The sequence below is a fragment of the Macaca fascicularis genome, chromosome 4, assembly GCF_037993035.2.
Source record: "Macaca fascicularis isolate 582-1 chromosome 4, T2T-MFA8v1.1".
Lineage (NCBI taxonomy): Eukaryota > Metazoa > Chordata > Mammalia > Primates > Cercopithecidae > Macaca > Macaca fascicularis.
The window spans coordinates 85,747,946-85,770,145 of record NC_088378.1 but is presented as its reverse complement, the minus strand read 5'-3'; the positions used below and the strand labels follow the sequence as shown (position 1 = coordinate 85,770,145).

The window sequence follows — 22,200 nt, the reverse complement described above, 5'->3', positions numbered from 1 at the left end:
CCTGAAGAAGTGGGACAGGGACTTTAAGAAGGGGCTTCCCCAGAGAAAGGCAGGAGGGAGGGGACCATTCTGGGCAGACAGTCGCCTGCCAGAGACAGTTAAGTACAGTCTAGTTTTCTTTCCTCTTTTACTGAATAATGTTATTTTGACCATCATTTAATTCTTTTTAAATGGTGGCTGATACTTTAGTTGATGTTGACATTATCTAAGTAACAATAAAGAAATTTAATAATAATTTACAAGCTATTCATAATTCTAGCCCCCTGAAACAACTGTTTTTGTTTCATCCACAAAATAGATGAAACAGACACATAATTGTTTTATAATTGTGCTTACAATGTATATACCCTTTTGTATTTCTTCCTTTTATCCTATTATAAAACAATGTTCTGCAGTCTTCATAATTATTCATTATAATGGAGGCATAATATTCTTTTTGTTGCTATTAATATTTTATTAAGCCATTTCCTTAATGATGGACATTTAGGTTGTTTCCAGATTGGCACTATTCTGTATTACATTATAGAAAACACTGATTGGCTTTCCATCTTATTCTGCAAGAAGAAGATGAAGTCTTCAGGGAGTCAAAGGAAGATTTTGAACACTACCCTGCTGCAAAATAACCCAATACCAGCCCAGGGTTTGGGATGGCCTTTATTTCATCTAAGTTCTTAAAACATGCCTAATATAACTAGTAGTTTCTGGAAATGGTTAAGATTTGTATCTTTTGCAAAATTGATCACCCTCTTGTGCGTGGAGCTGGTCCTTCTCAGTGGTCTCTGAAAGGCCGCAGAGCTCCTGACAAAAGGAAGTCAGTAGGAAAAGCTGCGGGGTTTCACGTCTAGCAGCTTTTATCGTAAGTGGAATCACATCCATGAATCCTGATAGAAAAATGCTAGTCTCTCATGGATCTAAAAGTATGAAGTGCTGTATAAACGTCAGAACTCATCACATTTCTCTGGCAATTTCAGTATGTGGTAATTTAATGGACAGCCAGCCCCACCCTCAGCCATACAAAGATCAAGTCTTATGGGGCTGGAGGGTTCCCTAGGCATAGAAGGATTGACGGATCTTTAATCCACCTGTCATTTGTCTTCCAGAGCCCAAGGATCTTCACTTACAGGGAAAAGAGCCTTACCGTGGACCATTTCCCTGTGCAGTTCTTTTTTGTTTCCACTTAAAAAAAGACTTAAGCAAGTTTCTCCATGCTTACATCGAATAACAAATAAATTGGATGACATGCTATGAAAGTTTTTTTAATGCATAATTGTATATGCTGAGCCTTATTCTCAACACAAACAAGGAACTTTAGGCATAAGATGTTATGCATACTGTTCTCTTGATCTGTGGTTACAGAAATAGCATTAGTGTTTGCTTTGCCTGAAAAGAGAAATCCCCTTGCCTTAGGCCCATAGACGGACATGGATTTTAAATGGGCCACAGCAGTACTAAGAGGGTACTATTTATTTATTTATTTGAGACAGAGTCTTGCTATGTCACTCAGGCTGGAGTGCAGTGGTGCAATCTCGGCTCACTGCAACCTCCGTCTCTGGGGTTCAAGTGATTCTCCTGTCTCAACCTCCTGAGTAGCTGGGATTACAGGCATGTGCCACCACACCCAGCTGATTTTTATATTTTTAGTAGAGACGGGGTTTCACCATGTTGGCCAGGCTGGTCTCGAACTCCTGAGCTCAGGTGATCCACCCACCTTGGCCTCCCAAAGTGCTGAGATTACAGGCATGAGCCACTGCACCCAGCTATAGGATACTACTTTTGGAGACTTCACAGTCAATATTCCCTCATTTCTGTGGACTGGAAAAAATTAATGACATCCCATTTAGTAGATGGTCTGGTTTCCTGAGAAAGGCTGGAAGTCATGCAAAGTTATTTTCACTGACTAATAATGTGGTGAATGGAGGGAATTTTGCTGATTATAATTTTGAGTTTGGGTGACCTCTGAGTGTCACTTGTCATTTTGATTGGTGTGGTTTACAAATGCTCTGAAAGTGAATTTTAGGCTGATTCTGGTGCTGTATTAAGAGTCCGTACATCAGGTGAGCGATGGGTATAGTCACTTTCTTTCATCATACTTGATTTCCTGGTGAATCTGAATTTAGCTTTAGAAATGACTTGGGGAAGTGGTTCTTGGACTTCTTGGTCTAAGGACTCTTTTATATTTTTAACTATTATGGACCAGAGACTGAAGGTTTCCATCAACTCAAAGATCTGTACTCTGTTAAATACCCTCTGCCAGTTAAGCCACCTGAAGGCAGGGAGGGAAGCACCTGACAGTGACTGACAGTCCACTGTGTGCCAGCCAACGTTTTTTTCTTGGTGAATCCCAATGACTCCTCGTTTTTCTTTCTTTTTCTTTTTTAAAAATACGAGGCCGGGCGCGGTGGCTCACGCCTGTAATCCCAGCACTTTGGGAGGCTGAGACAGGCAGATCATGAGGTCAGGAGATTGAGACCATCCTGGCTAACACGGTGAAACCCCATCTCTACTAAAAATACAAAATAAAATTAACCAGACGTGGTGGCAGGCGTCTGTAGTCCCAGCTACTCGGGAGGCCGAGGCAGGAGAATGGTGTGAACCCAGGAGGCGGAGCTTGCAGTGAGCCGAGATCACGCCACTGCATTCCAGCCTGGGCGACAGAGCAAGACTCTGTCTCAAAAAATAATAATAATAAAAATAAAGATGAGTTCTCGCTTTGTCTGCCAGGCTGGTCTTAAACTCCTCTCCTCGAGCAATCCTCCCACCTGTGCTTCCCAGAGTGTTGGGCTTATAGGCGTGAGCCACTGCGCCTGACCCATTGTTACATTTGAGAAGACAGAGTGCAGACAGATCAAATCACTTGCCCAAAGACCCTACAGCCAGCGGCTACTGGCTTCAAACTGAGATCTGTTCTGACCCACAGACGTTTTCTTGTGTCCATTCTGTCACTCTGCACTATAAGAGGCAGAGTAAATGCTTCTTTTTGGGGAAGAGATCCCTGTCCCGTGGTTGGTACTATGGCTCATAGATACACCTTAATAATAGTTTGAATCAAATTGATGTGACTTGGACACAGTTTGGCCAAGGGAACATCTGGGCTAGCTCAGGTCCAGTGTACCAAGATGGAGAGTGAGGCTGTGCCTCGCACGGGGCTGCTCTGCTGCGTCTCACAACTCCAGGAGACGCCATCCATATCCTAGTTTATGTGCATGGCACTCCCTGGAGCACAGCCTCTGTGCGTGGATTGGCAGTCCCGGCCCGGCATCACTGTCTATAGATATTAGCATCATAGACTTTGAGCTTCTTGAGGTCAGGGATAATATCCTACCTGTCTCCGCGTCCCTGTAGTGCCCAGGACAAGACCTAGGAAGTTGGTAGGTGGTCAGAGGTGCTTGCTTGATGTGCGCACCTGCTCTCACCCTCTAGGCTGTAAATTCCGTTAGGTCAGAGCCCCGGTCCAAGGAGAATTCTCTCACATGGATGCTGCGCACACCAGTGGTTGTAACAATGCCGTTTGCCTCCTTCAGGTCTTGCGCTTCAGTCGTGGGCGAAGCCTGAGGAAAAAGAGAGAGAGGCTCAAGGAAGAGAGGAGAGCCCAGTCTGTGCCAAGAGATGAGGTGGCCCAAAGCAAGGTGGGGGGCAGTCCTCCCGCCGTCCCCACATCCGCCTGTGCTCAGAGGGTGGGAAACTATCTCCCTGCTTCAGCCAGGTTCACCTGGTGGCTGCCAGGCCCTCTCTGCCTCTCCTCCTTGCTGGAGCTCTTCAAACTGTTGCCAGTCTTTTTCTCTTTGGCTTCACATCCTCCATTCCCCAAGGTTTCAGGCCATGTGCCTCCGTGTGCGCTGCCCATTACCCATCCAGTATGCATTGGGGGCACACTTACCAGCGCAGGTATCTGTGGCCTTTGCCCACGCCCTGTGGGCAGTACTACTTCTCTAACACTGTGTCCAGATTGTGTAGGACAGTGGCTCTCAAAATGTGGTGTCCAGTGTGTCACCTGGGGCCTTATTAGAAATGATAATTCTTGGGCCTCACCTCAAACCCACGGGATCAGAAACTCGGGTGGGGCCCAGCAATCTGTGTTGGAACAAGCCCTCCAGGGCACTCTCATGTGGACTAACATTTGAGAGCCACTGGTATAGGCCACTTCCATTTAGGGAAGAGACCAAGGCTATGCTAGCCTATATGGCTCCCTTATATGAATTGGAAAATATGCCCCCCAGGCAGACCCACCGTGCACAGGGCACGCATGGTGAGCAGAGCCTGAGCTGATTTCAACTCCTCTTGCCCCACACCTCCACCTCAGCTAGGTGCCCTTGTGCCTTGTAGCCCTGGAATGAACCATGCCTTTGAGTTCAATCAGGAGGAAGAAGCCTGGGATATAGAGACAGCTTTTGGCACAGAAAATGTTATCACCAAGTACTTGCTCTTCTATCTGCTATTTCAGAATCCTCTCATCAGTTTCCAGGGTTAAGGCATTGCAACTCTGATTAACTTCCTAGGTGTGAATTGTACATATTCAGTTGTGAACATTCTCACAAGGACCAGAAATATGATATTTTTTCATTTCAAAGGATTCTTACTCTTTGCCATGAATTTTGTTGGTGGGGTTGGAGGTGGTGGGTGGGGGGCGGCATCCAAGGTCAAAGAATGAGTGAGTTATGTTTTGTTGAAATGTAAACGATCAAAAATCTCGAATGTTGAGGTGTTTTGTGTCGGGTAGGTTCCTGGTGTTCTACAGCATCGAATTAGACCCGGGAATATATTTAGCTTAGGACCTAATAAATACAATAAAAGCCAAATTGTTCAACCAACCAGGAAAAGCATTCTTTGTTAAGACCACCAAGCAGTGTTTCCTGTGTCTGAAATCTATGGCATCTGCAAAGGTTCCCGTGGGTCCCTTACTATATGGAATCTTGCAAAGAAAATTTGACCCTATTAGTGAAAAAGGCCAAGGCAGCAAACACAATAGGTCTCTGGGCTTTTTCCTACTGTAGGGCAGTGTCTCAGCAGGAGACACCCCCAGCAGTGAACAGGCTGTGGCCAGAAGAGAAGAAGCCAGAGAAGAGTTCCTGTCAGCCTCCCCAGAACCCAGAGCAAAGGATGACAGGAGGAGAAAGTCAAGGCCCAAGGTCAGGAGACACAGAAAGCAGCCCAGGGGGTGGCTGGGAGCCTGGGTGGCACGGGTCCTGGCAGAGTGTCGTGCCTGTCAGCTAAAAAGTCCCCTCACTTGGCTGGCTGGTTTGGAGCCAGAGCACAGAAATTAAATCTGGCTAACATCAGACACAAGGTGAATGTGCTGATACATTTCTTTTGACATATGTGGCTTGGAGTAGAACACCATGAGGTGAAACAAAGTGGGGCTCTTTGCCCAAATGGGGTGACATGGGCGCCACTGACTGGTGTCAGTCTTGCAAGGGTCAAAGCATTCAGGGGTGTTGTCTCTTCCTCTCCCACAGGTATCAGCATTTTCTGACCCCACCCCACCAGCCGACCAACAGCCTGGACACCAGAAGAACCTGCATGCTCATAATCACCCTAAAAAGAGGAACAGGCATCGGTGTTCATCCCCGCCCCCACCCCATGAGTTCAGGGCATACCAGCTCTACACATTGTACCGGGGCAAGGATGGGAAAGTGATGCAGGTACCTGCTAAGCACTGTCAGGAGAAGGGAACATAGGCCTTCAGCAAGGGTTTTTGTTTAACGGCATTCCTGGGGGCTGATAGCCACTTTAGGCATTGACTTAGTTAAGCACAAGCTTTGAAGGTAAGCCAGATGGCCTCCCCACCTGCACGGTGCAGATCCACTCCTGCTGCTAAGGCCAAGGCAGACGGAGGTGTGTGTGTAGCTGCAGAGCTTGCTGCACCATCCTCAGGTGACTAGGTATCTTGAGGCCCCAGGGTATATAAAAGCACCTAAGAAGAGGGACCATATCTTACCCTCTGAATCTTCTTCCCCAAAGCTTCGCCTATAAGATATTTCAAAGTTATGACAAGGGTGAGCCTATCTCTTCCATCATTTCTATCCTCTGGTATACTGCCTGGCACACGGCGGGTGCTCCAAACATACTTGTTGAAGGAATGAACTTTTTTGTTTCTCTCTTAGGCACCAATAAATGGTTGTCGATGTGAACCTCTAATCAACAAGCTGGAGAATCAGTTGGAGGCTACTGTGGAGGAGATAAAAGCAGAGCTGGGATCGGTTCAGGACAAAATGAATACAAAGCTGGGGCAGATGGAGAATAAGACCCAGCACCAAGTATGTCCTAAGGCCCAGCTTCTTAACTGCAAGGTGTTCTGGCGGAACATGAACTCAGGAGCCGACTTTGACTTCAGCACACCCTTCTACCCTGGGATGTCTGATGGGCTGTCAGGGAAGAGGCCTGCTTCTGCTTATGTGATTTTGTTAAAGCACATTTAGTTCAACTTTTTAAAGAACATGTTTAAATTGCTTCTTATTATAAAAATAAGATAGCCCCATTACAGAGCATTTTTAGAAATATGAAAATTAGGAAAATAAGTCACCTATAAGCCCACTGTGCCGAAAAGCACTATTAATATTTGGGTTTAAGCTGGGAATGATGGCTCACATCTGTCATGCCAGCACTTTGGGAAGCCAATGTGGGCAGGTCACTTGAGGTCAGGAGTTCGAAACCAGCCTGGCCAACATGGTGAAACCCTGCCTCTTCTAAAAATACAAAAATTGGCCTGGTGTGGTGGCTCACACCTGTAATCTCAGCTACTCAGGAGGCTGAGGCACAAGAATTGCTTGAAGCTGGGAGGTGGAGGTTGCAGTGAGCGGAGATCGTGCCACTGCTCCCCAGCCTGGGCGACAGAGTGAGACTCTGTCTAGGAAAAAAAAAAACAAAACTGGGTTTTATCTTCTTTAAGTCTTTTTCTAGGTCAGTCTTTCTATTTGTCAATTTTTGCTACACTCCTTTCCCACTGCATACAAAATTAGAATAATTATGTTTTTTTCTTTTCCCAACTTTTTATTTTAAAAGTTTTCAAACATACAGAAAAGTTCACAGAATAATGGAATGAATGCTTGCATATAATCCCTGCAGTCAGCCAGTTAATATGTTGCTACATTTGCCTTATCTCTCTGACACATATTTTTTTAAATTCTTGAACTATTTCAGATTTAGTTGCAGACTGTCCTGATGGGACATCTCTAAATATTTCAGAATGTTTAGAATAAGAATAACACTTTCAACTTCACAACAATATTGCTTTCACACCTGAGAAAATGTTATCCAGTCCATATTCACATTTTCTCGGTTTTCCTAAAATAGTATTTTTTACTGCTTTTTTTTTTTTTTTTTTCTTTTTTGAGATGGGGTCTGCCTCCATCACCCAGGCTAGAGTGCAGTGTGGCAATCTCAGCTCACTACAGCCTCCACCTTGTGGGTTCAAGTGATTCTACCACCTCAGCCTGCTGAGTAGCTGGGACTAAGGCGGACACCACCATGGCCACCTAATTTTTGTTATTTTCTTGGTAGAGACGAGGTTTTACCATGTTGGCTGGGCTGGTGTCAAACTCCTGGGCTCCAGCGACCCGCCTACCTCGGCCTCCCGAAGTGCTGGGATTTTAGGTGTGATCCACCATGCCCTGCCTAATTTTTTTTTTTTAAGTTTTTGCCAAATTGATTAAGGACATCTTACTGTTTAAGTTTTATTTCCCTGTTTACTGGTAAGATTAAACATTTTTTTTTTTTTTTAGGCAGAGTCTGGCTCTCTTGCCTAGGCTGGAGTGCAGTGGCCGGATCTCAGCTCACTGCAAGCTCCGCCTCCCAGGTTCACGCCATTCTCCGGCCTCAGCCTCCCGAGTAGCTGGGACTACAGGCGCCTGCCACCTCGCCCAGCTAGTTTTTTGTATTTTTTAGTAGAGACGGGATTTCACCGTGTTAGCCAGGATGGTCTCCATCTCCTGACCTCGTGATCCGCCCGTCTCAGCCTCCCAAAGTGCTGGGATTACAGGCTTGAGCCACCGCGCCCGGCCAAGATTAAACATTTTTAAGGCTTATTTGCTATCTGCATTTTATAGAAAGGCCATTTAAAAAATATTTTGTTAGGGCAATAATAGATTAGTGCAGACTGTGTATAAAAACCCTGCTTGGCCTAGCCTAAGCTGAAGGAGGAATGAGAGATGAAGGTTGGGAAACCTCAAGGGCCTCGCTTCCGTTCAAGGGAGTGACAGATTGGGGTATAGAATCTTCGTCCTCCTTCCAAATCGCTGAGAAAGGACCCTGGCCCCCTTGGGTCAGATGCTCATACCTGAGCCAGTCAGTGTGACCTGTGAACAAAGCAATGTATACCTACCTATGGCTGCTCTTGAGAACAGCCACCTGGAGGAAGCGGTGAAGGGAGTGGGGAGAATAGGCCAATCCTGGAAAGCAGGAGGAGCACAGTTCACAGGAAAACATGGACTGAAGAGGAAAACAGAAGGTGCTCACCACGTCTCCAGAACTGATGTTTCTTTCAATGTTTTGAACATCTGGGTGTGGAATGCCACACGTGTTCCTGACAGGAGGGGAGCTCACCAGTGGGCCTTCGCGGATTGGCTCTTCCTAAAAATAGTTCCTTTCATTCTTTGGTCCTTGTCACAGCAGTGAAAGTTTGGCCCTCCTAGGTGTGGGGGATCCCACAGGAAATGCCAAGATGAAGGGGACTTCAGAAGGAAATGTGATTAAAAAGTGACAACTGCTTGTTCTCTGAAGCAATCCTTTAAGTTCCTTCTGCACTCTTCTTACATACTTTAGCTACTTCCAATGAAGCACCAAAAATATTTGCTCACTGGAAAAGCTGGATAAAAGCCCTTTTTACTGCCTTGTAGGCAACCACTAACATTTTTTAAAGTGGGGGTTGGGGAAGAGAAAATCTCCATACTTTGAGTTGTAGTTTTTCCTTACAGTAGTCTGGGAAATAATGTTTTAAGGCCTACAAGGCCTGCATGGGCTCAGGTTGTGTATTTACTAGATATTCAGAGTTTCTTTTTTTTTTTTTTTTTTTCTGACTTACTGCAAACTCTGCCTTCCAGGTTCAAATGGTTCTCCTGCCTCATCCTCCCAAGTAGCTGGGACTACAGGCATGTGCCACCACACCCAGCTAATTTTTATATTTTTAGTAGAGACGGGGTTTCGCCATGTTGGCCAGGCTGGTCTCAAACTCCTGCCCTCAGGTGGTGGGAGTATGGCCCACCATGCCTGGCCTGTATATTCATAGTCCTTATACCTCTTAAACTTTAACAAATGAGATTTTTTTAAAAAAAAGAAACATTGGCCTCATAGAAGCATGCTCAAGAATTCTGAAAAAGTTCCATGAGTCCTATATGCAAATGGAATCGGATAAGGGGTTGAAGTTTGCATGCAGGGGCTCCTACTTGGTTCCCTGAGCCCCTCTGCAGGAGCTGAGAAACCAGGGCTCACCCTGAGATCATCTCAGTCTTGCACTCTGCTCCCCTTGACTCCTAGATGCGTGTTTTGGACAAGCTGATGGTTGAGCGACTCTCTGCAGAGAGGACAGAGTGCCTGAACCGCCTGCAACAGCACTCAGACGCGGAGAAGCATGAAGGGGAGAAACGGCAGGTAGGAACCAGCATCTGCCCGTCATTATGATTTACCACACAGGCCCACTGAGCTCAGACAGGCCTGCCACTGAAAATTCGGAGGCTGAGATTCCCTAAGAGCTTTTGCATTATGTAGTGTATCATTTTTATAATACTGAAATGAGGTTAATAGAAAAGAACCCATAGTTCTGTTTATGTCCATGACTGAATATGCTGGCCACAGATGAAGACCGAACATGCTGGGGAAGATGCCATTTCTGTCCCAAACTCATTCCATGTATTGTGCATTTGTTAGGCCATTACAGTTTTAGAACAAGACAGTTTCTACCCTCAGGGAGTTTACTGTCTCACCAAGATAATAGACATGGAATGGGTACAGTGGGTGTGTGAGAACTCAGGCTTTGTAAGCAACCAGAAGTACTTGGTTTGGAAGATTTGGGTGGTTTTGGGTGGTTGAGTTTAAGGTGGCTCTAAGGCACTTAATGAAGATTGTAGACAGCTCTGCTTGGGTGCCTGCTGTGGCCTATAGGAGGGTGGCTTAGTCTGTCTGTGTTGCTATAAAGGAGTACCAGAGGCTGGGTAATATACAAAGAAGAGAGTTCTTTGGCTCATGGTTCTGCAGGCTGTACAAGAAGCATGGTGCCAGCATCTGCATCTGGTGAGGGCCTCAGGAAGCTTCCACTCATGGTAGAAGGTAAAGGGGAGCTGGTGTGCACAGATCACCTAGCAAGACAAGAGGCAAGAGAGACACGAGGGAGGTGCCAGGCTCTTTTAAGCAACTAGCTCTTTCAAAAAGTAATAGAGTGGCCAGGTGCAGTGGCTCATGCCTGTAATCCCAGCACTTTGGGAAGCCAAGGTGGGCGGATCACGAGGTCAGGAGATTGAGACCACTCTGGCGAACACAGTGAAACCCCACCTCTACTAAAGATACAAAAAAACTAGCTGGGCGTGGTGGCAGGCGCCTGTAGTCCCAGCTACTTGGGAGGCTGAGGCAAGAGAATGGCGTGAACCCGGGAGGCGGAGCTTGCAGTGAGCCAAGATTCTGCCACTGCACTCCAGCCTGAGCGACAGAGCAAGACTCCGTCTCAAAAATATAAAAAATAAAAACATTGAAAATAAACTAACAGAGCAAGAACTCACTAACTGTGAGGATGGTACCAAGCCAATCATGAGGCATTCACCTTCTTGACCCAACCCTTCCCATGAGGCCCCACCTCCAGCACTGGGGATCAAATTTCAACGTGAGATTTGGAGGGCTCAAATATCCAAACCATAGCAGTGGGCAAGCCATAACTTTTGGGTTAGATGGTATCCTCAACTGTTATAACTGAAAAGTCCATCCTTGATGCTTTAATTCATAAACCATGTATCAAATTCACTTGATTCTTCTGTTACTTATTTGTGGGTTTTTTGTTTTTTGTTTGTTTGTTTGTTTTTTAGATCTCCTTGGTGGATGAATTAAAAACTTGGTGCATGTTAAAGATTCAGAATCTGGAGCAGAAGCTTTCTGGAGATTCTAGGGCCTGCAGAGCTAAATCCACACCATCTACTTGCGAGTCCTCTACAGGTAACCCACATACAGAGAGCCCTTTTGTCCAAAAGGAACACGACCAGCAGCTCCTGTTCTCTCCTGCACTGAAAGGCAGAGTCCGTAGGATGTGGCTGCGGGAAACACTGGATGGTCGAGCACACCCTGTAGGGGCAAGGACTGTATTTGCTCATAACCGTATACTCAGTTGCTATATAGTAATGAAGCACTCATTTATGTGCTCAAACTTATTTGAATAAAGGAATTAAAGAATTGTTGATTGGTGATAACATTGCTTTGAGTACGGTGTTGATGGTATCAGAGTGGACCCCAAAGATGAGAGGTGATGAAGAGCCATCAGTCTCCTCAGCAGGGCTCTTCCTCCCTTGCCTTTTGTGCCTTTTACCTCTTTCTTCTCTTTGATCTACCTTTTACTTTTGTCCAACTATGCAAATCCTCATTAAACAGTAGTTCTTACATCGAACTTGCCCCGGTGCTAGATAGGAATTGCTGCAAGCAAACCATCTTTACGTTAGCCACAGTGATTATACTCAATAATGACAATTTTGAGGACATGCAGAGCCTGGGTAACTAGGCCTCAGTGGGGGATTTTGATGTAAGTGTTTTGTGTTGCCACAGGCCATCTCTGGAACTGTGTTTTCATCTTTGTGCCAACAACATGGGGAAACATCCCAGGAAAATGTTTTATGCTAGGACTACTCTTGGAGCTTGTCCTGGAGCTCTGGGTGTGGAAAATGGGGCCTCCTTTCCTAATTGGAGCTTGGGTCAAGCAATTAGTACACTGGTAGGGAATAGGCCCAGACATTAGAGAATGAAAATACATATTCTCATAGATAAATGTCCAAATCTGCTTTGAGACACTTGGTGAGCGGCATCGTCCTTAGGCATCAGGAAACAGGACCAGAGCCTTCTCAGGTAGATTGAGGCAGGCTGAAGGAAAAGCTAGCAACTTTTTTGGCTTAAATGGTACCAGTGTGGCTAACACAGAATCCATGAAAGCTCTGACAAGCCAAAGTGATCATCAGAGGAGACAAAGTGGGAGGGAGGAACAGAAAGGTGAGAAAAGGCTCAGAGGAGACGTTACACATGGTGTGTGGTGATGGAGAAGACTGGTGATTTACAGCATCCTTAAGACTCTCACATACCGACCCGCAGCCATATGACTGTGTGAATGTGGATTTGCCCTCATGTTTGTTTTCCTTCTGAAACCAGGTGTGGATCAATCAGTGGTGACTGCAGGTCCAGCAGCAGCTTCTGACAGCTCCCCTCCAGTGGTTAGGCCCAAAGAAAAGGCCCTCAACTCCACTGCTACCCAGAGACTGCAACAGGAGCTGTCGTCTTCTGACTGTACAGGCTCCCGACTGAGGAACGTCAAGGTCCAGACAGCCTTGCTACCCATGAATGAGGCAGCCAGATCTGATCACCAGGCTGGGCCCTGCGTCAACAGAGGCACTCAAACTAAGAAGTCGGGGAAGAGTGGGCCAACAAGGCATCGTGCCCAGCAACCCACAGCCAGCAGCACCTGTGGGCAGCCGCCACCAGCAGCAGGCGGCGAGCAGACTGGCCCTCACATTCGGGACACCTCCCAAGCTCTGGAGCTTACCCAGTATTTTTTTGAGGCTGTTTCTACCCAGATGGAAAAGTGGTATGAAAGGAAGATTGAAGAAGCACGCAGCCAAGCCAATCAGAAAGCCCAGCAAGACAAGGCTACATTGAAGGAACACATTAAAAGTTTAGAAGAGGAACTTGCCAAACTAAGGACTAGGGTGCAGAAGGAAAATTAGCACCAATAAAGAGGAAACACGAAAGGATTCTTGAAGATTTCCAGTTTTGCAACTGCATAATAGCTATGCCCAAGGAGTCATCTGTTGTATATATTGCAGATTGGCCTTTTTAAAGAGAAATCTAATTCTACAATGTGCCAGATACATGTTTCCTATGCCCGGAAGTTATGAAGACCTCAGCAATTAAACTGAAACCAGGGGAAGCTTGCTTAGTTTTGGGTTTCATTATAAACTCTTAGCCTTAGTCCAGGTTAATCTGAAGTTTGAAAGCTCAGATTAAGCAAGCCATGCCAAGAAACTGGATGATGTGTAAGCCTAGACTCTAAAATTCAAGATGTGTGAAATAATATAAGTCAAAAGCAAGAAAAACTTAATCCCATCTGAACTCAAGTAGTCATTCATATAAATTTGAACACACCTGCTGTGCCTAGACAAGTGTCTTTCTGTAAGAGAGCTGTCACTCTGAGATGTGCCAAATAAACCCTCTTTCTCAAATGTGTAATTCTCCAACTGTTGACATTTTAATCCATGAAAAGTTACTAGATTTTTGAGGAGAAATATTTTCATGTCACAAGATCCAGTATATCTTATGATAAAATTTATTGAAAAGTCAGTTTATTTAAATAATGAATAATTGGCTAACAGCTCTGGAAACAATGAGATCAAATGAGAAAGATTCAAATTGTTTGATATTTTCTGTATTTTCAGTCAAAAAATCAGTTACAGTGATTTTAAAGCAGATTAATGGAAAAAACATTCATGTAACAATTACCTGAAGATTTATAACCTATTCTTAATCAAACCCAATTATATCAGAATACCTTTCTGAATTTGAGATTATTGCTCTACATTTTATAAAGTATAAGGCTATTTTTTGAAAGTATTTCATTTTGAATTGTCATTAAAGAACCTCAAAAGCTTTCTACTGCTTTGCAGTGACTATGTCAAGGCAAAATATTCAATAACTCAACTTAGGCCCCACTGTTCCCCAGCTTCATGGAGGCCTGAAGACTTTACTTTGCTCCATAATGAAATATAAATGCAGAAACAAAGTTGTACAAGTAGCTTGGATATGTTGAAACTTTGGACAAGCTTCTTGTCCTTTGGAATATGGGATTTATATTCATCTCCTCAATATCCCATGTATGCATAGAAACTTCAATTTCTGTAGACACAGGAACCTAGTGACTATTGAATGTAATTGTGAATACAATGCTGCTCATTGAGCCAAAGAGAAGAAATGACGTATTAACATGGGGACACCAAGAAAAACAAAGTATGCTTTTATTCCCTTTGTCCAGCTCACAGTTTTGGGTTTTGTTTTTTTTTTAAATAATGACAATCCATAGATATAGACATTCCTAAAAGAAAAAACATGTAATTCAGTACATATATGTCACTGTTACAGACCTGAATATGGAATGAATTTGATGTTTTTGTTTGATTTTGTTGAGATAGGGTCTTGCTCTGTCACCCAGACTGGAGTGCAGTGGCATGATCACACCTCACTGCAGCCTTGGCCTCTCAGGCTCAAGCGATCCTCCTGCCTCAACCTCGCAAGTAGCTGGGACTACAGGCGTGTGCCACCAGTCCCGGTTAATTTTTTGTAGATATGGGGTCTCAATATATTGCCCAGGCTGAACTTGATGTTATTTCAAGTTGATTTTCTTGTGTTTGAGAGCTTGTCTTGTTCTCAACCACTACGCAGGTAGACAGTCTTCCCCCAGAGACTCTAGATTGCAATATAGAGGCACTCTCTCATTTCCCTATTGTTCCTAATACAGAATTGTACAGCTGGAGAGTACCTTCAGTTTTCTAAATGTATTCTCAAACAGTATATCACTAACCTCTTTAGAATCATTCCTCAGTATACATATCAATTTATTGAGAACTGCCTAATACTCAAAAGAAATGAAATCCCGAGTTCAGTAAGCTGTGTTCCAAGCCACAATTATTTTCACTTACCAAAATATCTCCTGTTACCTCAAGGTATCCTTGTTGAGGAATGCTGAAAACTAAATTTTAAGTATAAAGTCTAGACCATAGAGTGCTTTGGTGGGAGTATTTTGATTATATACCTCCTGCCTATCAGAAGCAGGCAGCTAATATTGTGAACTGAGTATTTTTGTCAAAAGTCGCAGGGAAGAGACTACAGAAGAATGAGAAAGGTCAAATGGACCTAGTGTGGCTGACCACATGGATCTTGTCTCTTGGAGGTCTGTTGTAGAAGAGAAAACACATAGAGGTGAAGACACAGAACATGCTCAGTCAGCATCCTTACCCAGAGATGGCAACATCTATTAAGACCAATGCAATACCTTTTCATCTTCAACAAATGTTGTTTCGTCTGTTTTTGATCCTTGGCATTGTCAAAAACTTAGCTGCAGGTCCAGTGTATATTTTTCCTTATTTTTCCCTTTTAGCTATCTGCTAAAATGAGTAAATGCCACAACTGTACTTTTCCAAAGAAACAGAACTATTGACAATTTATAGCCTGTCATGCAGGTCATGTTTCAAATCAAGGCTGAAATTTTCAACAGCTATGGGAAAAACTAATGTAAAACAGAAACATTGTACAATATTAGTGTTTTTTAAAAGAAACTGTTAGTGCATTATCGAGTATACTAAATATCTGTGAAAGATTAAATGTATTAGTTCTAATCTTACTTTTGATTTCGGGAGCCCAAAATAAAGCAAGTGTTATTTTCATGGTTATGCCTTGTTTGTGGAGTCAAGTGTTGATATACTTGAGGCATATTATGTCTTCTAATTAATATTTTTATCACCTTGAATTTGTGTCTCTTCCAAACATTAAACTTTAACATACTATGGATCTTAAATTCCTTATTAAAAAAATGAAAGTGTGAATACTTTGTTTAGCTTACATTTTAATTTATTGTGGTTGACCACATTTTATGGCTCCTGAGTGCCTTCACCCAGCTACATGTTACCTTGTATCTGTAAAAATGTAAATTAGAGTAAATACATTGGCTGTAAAGTCACGATCAGTTGCTCTCCACCAAAAGCAAAACAAAACTGCTGAAATGTGGCAAGGTTTCTCAGTGCAAGCTTAAATGTTTAAACTGTTGACCATTTGGAAAATACTGGACAAAGGGGAAAGACAAAACATCATTTGCAATAAAGGTTATGCAAGGCAAGGCGTTATACTTTTTGACTAAGTTATTCTTAAAAGTTAAATGCAGTTCTTCTTTGAAGTGTGGATTATAAAAGTCAATCAAAGACAAAACCAGTTTGAAAAACGTTTTGTATCCTACAATACCTTTTATGAGTAAGAGTACAATGTACATTTTTTATTTGTAATTTTATTTAAGGAGAAATAGTCTTTCCCTTTGATATGACTACATTTTATAAACATCAAGGAATACATTCTGCTGTCTGCAAATTTAGCAAGTCATTCCATTCTGGGTGACAGAATGAGGTAAGGCTGTCTCTTTAAAATCAAAAACTCACACCTGTAATCCTAGCACTTTGGGCACCCAGGCAGGTGGATTGCTTGAGCCCAGGAGTTTGACACTAGCCTGGCAACAAAGTGAGATTCCCCCTCCTCTCTACAAAAAGTAAAAAAATTAGCTGGTCATGGTGGCACATGCCTGTGGTCCCAGCTACATGAAAGTCTGAAGCAGGTGGATCTCTTGAGCCCGGGAGCTCAAGGTGGCAGTGAGCCATGTTTGTGCCACTCTCCAGCTTGTGCAACAGAGACCGTCTCAAAAAAGTCATCTGTGTGTTTCTTGCAGGCACATTTATGACAGTGTACCATGAATTTAAAATTTCTAACTTGATGGCACATTTTTACTTTTTTTTGAGACATAGTCTCACTCTGTCACCCAGGCTGGAGTGCAGTGGTGTGATCTCAGCTCACTGCAACCTCTGCCTCCCGGGTTCAAGATGAGGCAGCCCTCCTGAGTAGCTGGAATGACAGGCGTGTACCACCAGGCTAGGCTAGCTAGCGGCCTAGCTAGTCTTGAACGCCTGACCTCAAGTGATCCACCCACCTCAGCCTCCCAAATTGCTGGGATTACAGGCGTAAGCCACCACGCCAGGCCCTGATGGCACATTTTAAAAGGGGGGAATGACATAGGGGCAATTATTATTTATATAATAAATAGCTTTAGCCACTTCTTATGTTACAAAGCTCTGTACTTAAATTTTTTTACTATAAAAGGATCAATTTATTGTGGTTCAGATACATAAACTGACATTCAAATATCTTAAACTTTAGGAACAAAAGTTTAACATTTAAACAAAGTACAGTTTTCAGGAAACATCCAGAGAGTAATTTGTCTAATCCAGAGTACTGACAAACATTGCTTCATCATAAAGTGTGTTTCACCAGCATTTTTTTTTTCATTCCTCCATAAAAATCACTGGCAGTTTGATTCAGACCAACTTCATAATGATTGTGGCTCCGTACCTTAGAAAAAACTGCTAAATAAATACCTTAGGTTAACCAACAAGATTGGCCTATAATTCAGAGGGTATAAGCAAAGCATATAAGTGAGGAAATTAAGTTGTTCTTTAGAGATGATGTAAAAGTGTGTCCATTGCAGTACTTTTCGCCTCTGACAGATTATTCAATTTTCAGTGTTTTACTTTTTTCTGGGGGTGGGGAGGGTAGGGAGGGTCTTGCTCTGTTCCCAGGCTGAAGTGCAGTGACTTATTCATGGCTCACTGCAGCCTCAACCTCCCATGCTAGACGCGATCCTCCCACCTCCGCCTCCTGAGTAGCTGGGATGACAGGCACCTGCCACCTTGCCAGCTCATTTTTTAATGTTTTGTAGAGGCAGGGTCCCACTATGTTGCCCAGGCTGTTCTCAAATACCTGGGCTCAAGAGATCCTCCTGCCTCAGCCTCCCAAAGTGTGGATTACTCGCGGAAGCCACCGTGCCCGGCCTTACCTGCTTTAGAAAACAAACAAACAAAAAAACTTAGGTTTTCTTCGAGTCTGTGCTAGTTGCATCTTGCAAATGCAAACCACATAGGCTCTTCAATGAAAACCTTTCCATGCACACCACTGTTAGGAAAAGCATCATTAAATCTGACTTCTATACCCATAAAAGGATGATTCTGAGTTTCAAGATTTTAGATTTACTAGATATAGCCTGTATTTATCAATCATGTCACACAAAAATATTTCCAAAGTGTTCTCTGTTCAGAAATGTCACAAATGCTTCTCCTGTCAGATCATTTTGCAACAGGTTAATACTTATCTACATAAAAACCTGAAAATTGGCACAGGTAAGCACTTTGAATTAGTTGATTACCCCCATGCAACAGTATGCAGAATTATTTTGTCTCGTGGGCTCTGAGGCTCTGGGGCTCTGGGAGGTAGAGGTGGACCCTGACAGTCCATGTCACCAACATCCACGTTCAGTTGATGCCTCTCCTCAGGCACAGTCCAGTACTGGATACCATTTATCATTCTGCAAAATGCTGTCTACATCTTTCAGGTGCTGGTCATTCTTAGATTAGCTTCTTAGCTGTACTGTTCATGAATAGAAGACTTCAATTTTCAGGATGGATGATTCCAGCATCTTCCACAAGCTTTCACTTTCACATCTTTCACTAAATTGTTATAAATTTGGTCTCCTTCAAAAGTGCCCTGAAGTCAACTTTGGTTGTAATGTATTTGTCTCTGACGTATTCTTCAAATTCTTTTTTTCCTGTCATTGGAGGAGAACTGCACCCAGAATCTTATTTTTTCTACTTCCACGTGAATGTGAAGGTACTCACAGAGGTTTCATCCAGAAGTCTCCCCTCTTCTTTCTGGTAAGTGCTTCAATGTGCTCATTAAGCTTCTCTTTCTCTTCTCTTTCCAGCAAAGATCTAGATGCCCAGTGGTGATCTTTTTGATGAGTCCTCTACCAAACTATGACACATGTGAAGAACGTATCTGAACAACCCTCAGGGATAATGCAGGATTTTTCGGGAAAGTTCCAGGGTATCTCCTGGTGTCAGTATACTTTCAGTCCTACGCCTCAGAGTATTTTTTTTTTTAATAACAGCTTTATTGAGATACAACTCATACCTTACATTTAAAATGTACAATTCAGTGGATTTGAGTGTATTCAGAGTTGTGCAGCCTACACCACAAGCTAACTGTAGTATATTTTCATCACCCTGAAAAGGAACCCTACACCCATTAGCAGTTACTCCATTTCATCTACAGCAAGCCTAGGCAACCACTAATCTTCCTGCCTATTCTGGACATTTCATATGAATGGAATCATCATGTGATCTTTTGTGACTGGCTTCTTTCACTTAACGTTTTCAAGGTTTATCCATGTTTAGCATAGTTTAACATATATAAGTCATTTGTTTCTTTTTAGTGCCAAATAATAGCTATGGGCATAGGAGTAGAATGGCTAAATCATACAGCAGCTGTTTCATGTTTTGAGGAACTGACAGTCTGTTTTCTGAAGTGGCTACACCATTTTACATTCATTCCCACCAGCAATGTATGAGGGTTCTCTAATTTCTGTACATCTTCACCAACACTTACTATTATTTCTCTTTTTAATTACAGCCATTCTAGTGAATGTGAATTTCAGGTTTTTTTTTTTTTTTTTTTTTGGAGAGTCTCACTCTGTCACCCAGGCTGAAGTGCAGTGGCACGATCTCAGCTCACTGCAACCTGCACTTCCTGGGTTCAAGTGATTCTCCTGCCTCAGCCTCCCAAGTAGCTGGGACTACAGGCATGCACCACCACGCCAAGCTAATTGTTGTATTTTTAGTAGAGATGAGGTTTCACCATGTTGGCCAGGCTGGTCTTGAACTCCTGACCTCAAGTGATCCACCTACCTCAGCCTCCTAAAGTACTGGGATTATAAGCGTGAGCCACTGTACTCAGCCTCCTAGTAGTTTTGATTTATACTTCCCTAATGATTGTGTCCAGCATCTACTGGCCATTTGTTAGTGGTTTTTTCTTCTTTTAAAAACTGCTGAGACATCCATAAACATTTTCAAAATGCAGGGTATGTTTTTCAGTGTTAAGGCAACTGTTTTGATGTGTTTTCCTTTGCTGTCTATCACCAAATACTGTACATACAAATAGAAAGACTGGGCTTTGTGTTGTCCATTGTTAATCCTAAATGCAACGAAACACATGGAGACTTTGAAAATCCTTCAGAATAATGCTATAGTTAAGATTTTGCTAAAGCAAGTGATTTTTCTAACTCCTTGAGCTGCATATTGCCTTGAGTAATCATCATCCGGATTGTATCCTGTAGAATAAAGTGAAATCTGGTTATTGTTTTACCTGGTTAAACAAGGTATAGCTATACCGTTTTTTTGTTAAAATCAACAACCAATAGTACGTATTTGAACTGCTGTCTTTTAGAAAAGACGAAAGATTTCCACATACATACACATAAAACGTACAACATAAAAGTCGTGATAATGCTGAAGAGTGTCGATACAGCAATATTAAATTTTAAAACATCATTTAAAATCGGTAACATTACAAGCAATGATCAAGATATACCAACTCAGTGGCACTATATTCCAAGATGTCTGCTAAACTTAAAAAAAAAAAATTCACTGATCAATAAAAAGGGTTAGGATCTGTCCTCGCCATGATTTTGTTCTCACCTCTTCGGTGGCACTTTTGTTTCTTTTGAATTCTTCCCTTGCCCAATCCTTCAGGTATTTGCGATCAGAATCATTTGGAACTTGCCGAATTGTTTGCAAAATCCTTCTGTAGAGGAGAAGAACTTGTTGCCTTCTTATGAACTGTAAAAGGGAGGAGCAATAGCAATTACTTCTGCACAATCGCCAGCCTGAAAAGTTCTACTTCAGCAAACCGAGCTGCAACCAGAGTCCTCGTTGGTCAATTTTGAAAAAGGCAAAGAAAAACTTTTTTCTTTTTCCGCCAGGTGCAGTGGCTCAGGCCTGTAATCCCAGCAGTTTCGAGGCCAAGATGGGAGGACCACTTGAGCCCAGGAGGTCTAAGCTGAGGTAAGCCCTCATTGTGCCACTGCACTCAGCCTGCACGAGAGTGAGGCCCTGTCTCAAAAAGATGTTTTAAAGAAAGCATCACGAGGTTCATCTGATCTTTCTGCTTACTGCTCTGTCAAATCTAAGAACCATTAAAAAATCAGCTGACTACCGGGATGAAAAGGGCTGCCAGTCTCCTAGAAGTTGTTATTACAACGACAGCACTTTTTCTAAATTAACAGTTGTTCAAATCTTTGGTAATCTCATTTGCCGTTTGCTACAGCTCAGTGCAATAGAGAGTAGTCTTTACCGTGGGCACTGAGCAGCTGATGCACCGGGACTCCGGGAAATCAAGCACCTGACGCGTCTCACGCGACCGCACCAAACCAAGCAAGCCGCCCGTGCCTCCCGTCAGGCCCCGCGAAGCGAAGCACCGCCCCGCAGGCATCGGGCCAATCTCAGAGGGCGCGCACGGCGCGTCAGGACCCCGGAACCCGCCCCGTTGGGTGGAGGGAGAGATGGAGAATCCAGAAGCTCAGACCCAGGTAAGCTGCTCTGGAAGGCAGAGAACCGCCGGTACCTGCTTTAACGTTAGCGTCGCTGGGGGTAAGCGGGAGGCAGCCATGTCAGCCAGAGATCTGCCGGAGCCTCAGCGCGCAGAAGCGGAAGTGGAGTCCAACCAAGGGGTGTGGCGAGCCCGGTTTCCTAGGAGACGGCCCGGGGTTGCGCTCTGACTGAGCGCGAGACTTCGGGACTGAGCCCTAGGGTTAGGAGCTGGTTATGGGCTGCGCTGGCCGGTTTTCTCGTCGGTAAAATAGGATAGCAGTGCACCATAGGGTCGTTGCGATAACGAAAGAAAGGTAGGACACTTAGCACAGTTCTTGGTAAAGAGTGTTCAAATGAAAGTGAAGGAGGCCGCGCAGTGGCTCTTGCCTGCAGTCCCAAGACCTTTGAGAGGCCTGTAAGGTGCCTGTAATCCCAGCTCCCCGGGATGCTGAGGCGGGAGAATCGCTTGAACCCGGGAAGTGGAGGTTGCAGTGAGCCGAGATCGCACCACTGCACTCCAGCCTGGGCGAGAGCGAGACCCTGTCTCGGGAAAAAAAAAAAAAAAAAAAAAAGTTAAGGTTTTTTTGGGGGAAAGAGGTGAAAACGTATTTGAATGTTCTTTCGAGCCTTTAAAAATGTGTATAGTTGAAAATACTAAAATTGAAAGTGTTGATTTCTTTTACAATTTTTGTTGGTTTTTTCTCTCTCGTTTTCGTCCTGTTCTTTTGTAGCGCAAGCGTTTTCCGGGAGCGGTGGTCTTCATGATCCTTTGAAACAAAGCTTCTGAATGGCTGCTCCACTGCAG

The 22,200-nt window shown here is 43.7% G+C and overlaps 2 protein-coding genes across 33 annotated transcripts in view; one reads left to right on the top strand and one right to left on the bottom strand.

The window, feature by feature from the left end:
- The window catches only part of ANKRD6 (ankyrin repeat domain 6), a 205,147-nt gene extending 189,383 nt beyond the window's left edge, over nucleotides 1-15,764 (top strand). For 19 of the 31 annotated variants that reach the window (XM_045391236.2, XM_065543733.1, XM_074037471.1 and 16 more), the window contains 7 exons: nucleotides 3,522-3,626; nucleotides 4,992-5,126; nucleotides 5,454-5,639; nucleotides 6,102-6,254; nucleotides 9,469-9,582; nucleotides 11,004-11,130; nucleotides 12,325-15,764. In XM_045391236.2, coding sequence (XP_045247171.2) covers nucleotides 3,522-3,626; nucleotides 4,992-5,126; nucleotides 5,454-5,639; nucleotides 6,102-6,254; nucleotides 9,469-9,582; nucleotides 11,004-11,130; nucleotides 12,325-12,896 — 1,392 coding nt within the window. In that variant the 3' untranslated portion in view covers nucleotides 12,897-15,764. Of the gene's footprint in view, nucleotides 1-3,521; nucleotides 3,627-4,991; nucleotides 5,127-5,453; nucleotides 5,640-6,101; nucleotides 6,255-9,468; nucleotides 9,583-11,003; nucleotides 11,365-12,324 lie in introns of those variants that run through there. The other 12 variants (XM_074037477.1, XM_074037479.1, XM_074037476.1 and 9 more) reach the window with 2 other exon arrangements.
- A 394-nt stretch (nucleotides 15,765-16,158) lies between these two features.
- LYRM2 (LYR motif containing 2) lies at nucleotides 16,159-21,500 on the bottom strand. 2 transcript variants are annotated; one of them, XM_015449102.4, is made up of 3 exons: nucleotides 21,160-21,500; nucleotides 20,505-20,645; nucleotides 16,159-20,137 (listed from the first exon to the last, which is right to left on the bottom strand). In XM_015449102.4, exons 1-3 carry the CDS (start codon nucleotides 21,295-21,297, stop codon nucleotides 20,057-20,059), a joined length of 360 nt encoding a protein of 119 aa, XP_015304588.1. In that variant the 5' UTR covers nucleotides 21,298-21,500; the 3' UTR covers nucleotides 16,159-20,056. The 2 variants fall into 2 exon arrangements, with proteins under 2 accessions (XP_015304588.1, XP_005552410.1); XM_005552353.5 differs by having other exon boundaries at nucleotides 21,430-21,500.
- Nucleotides 21,501-22,200: the final 700 nt, after the last annotated feature.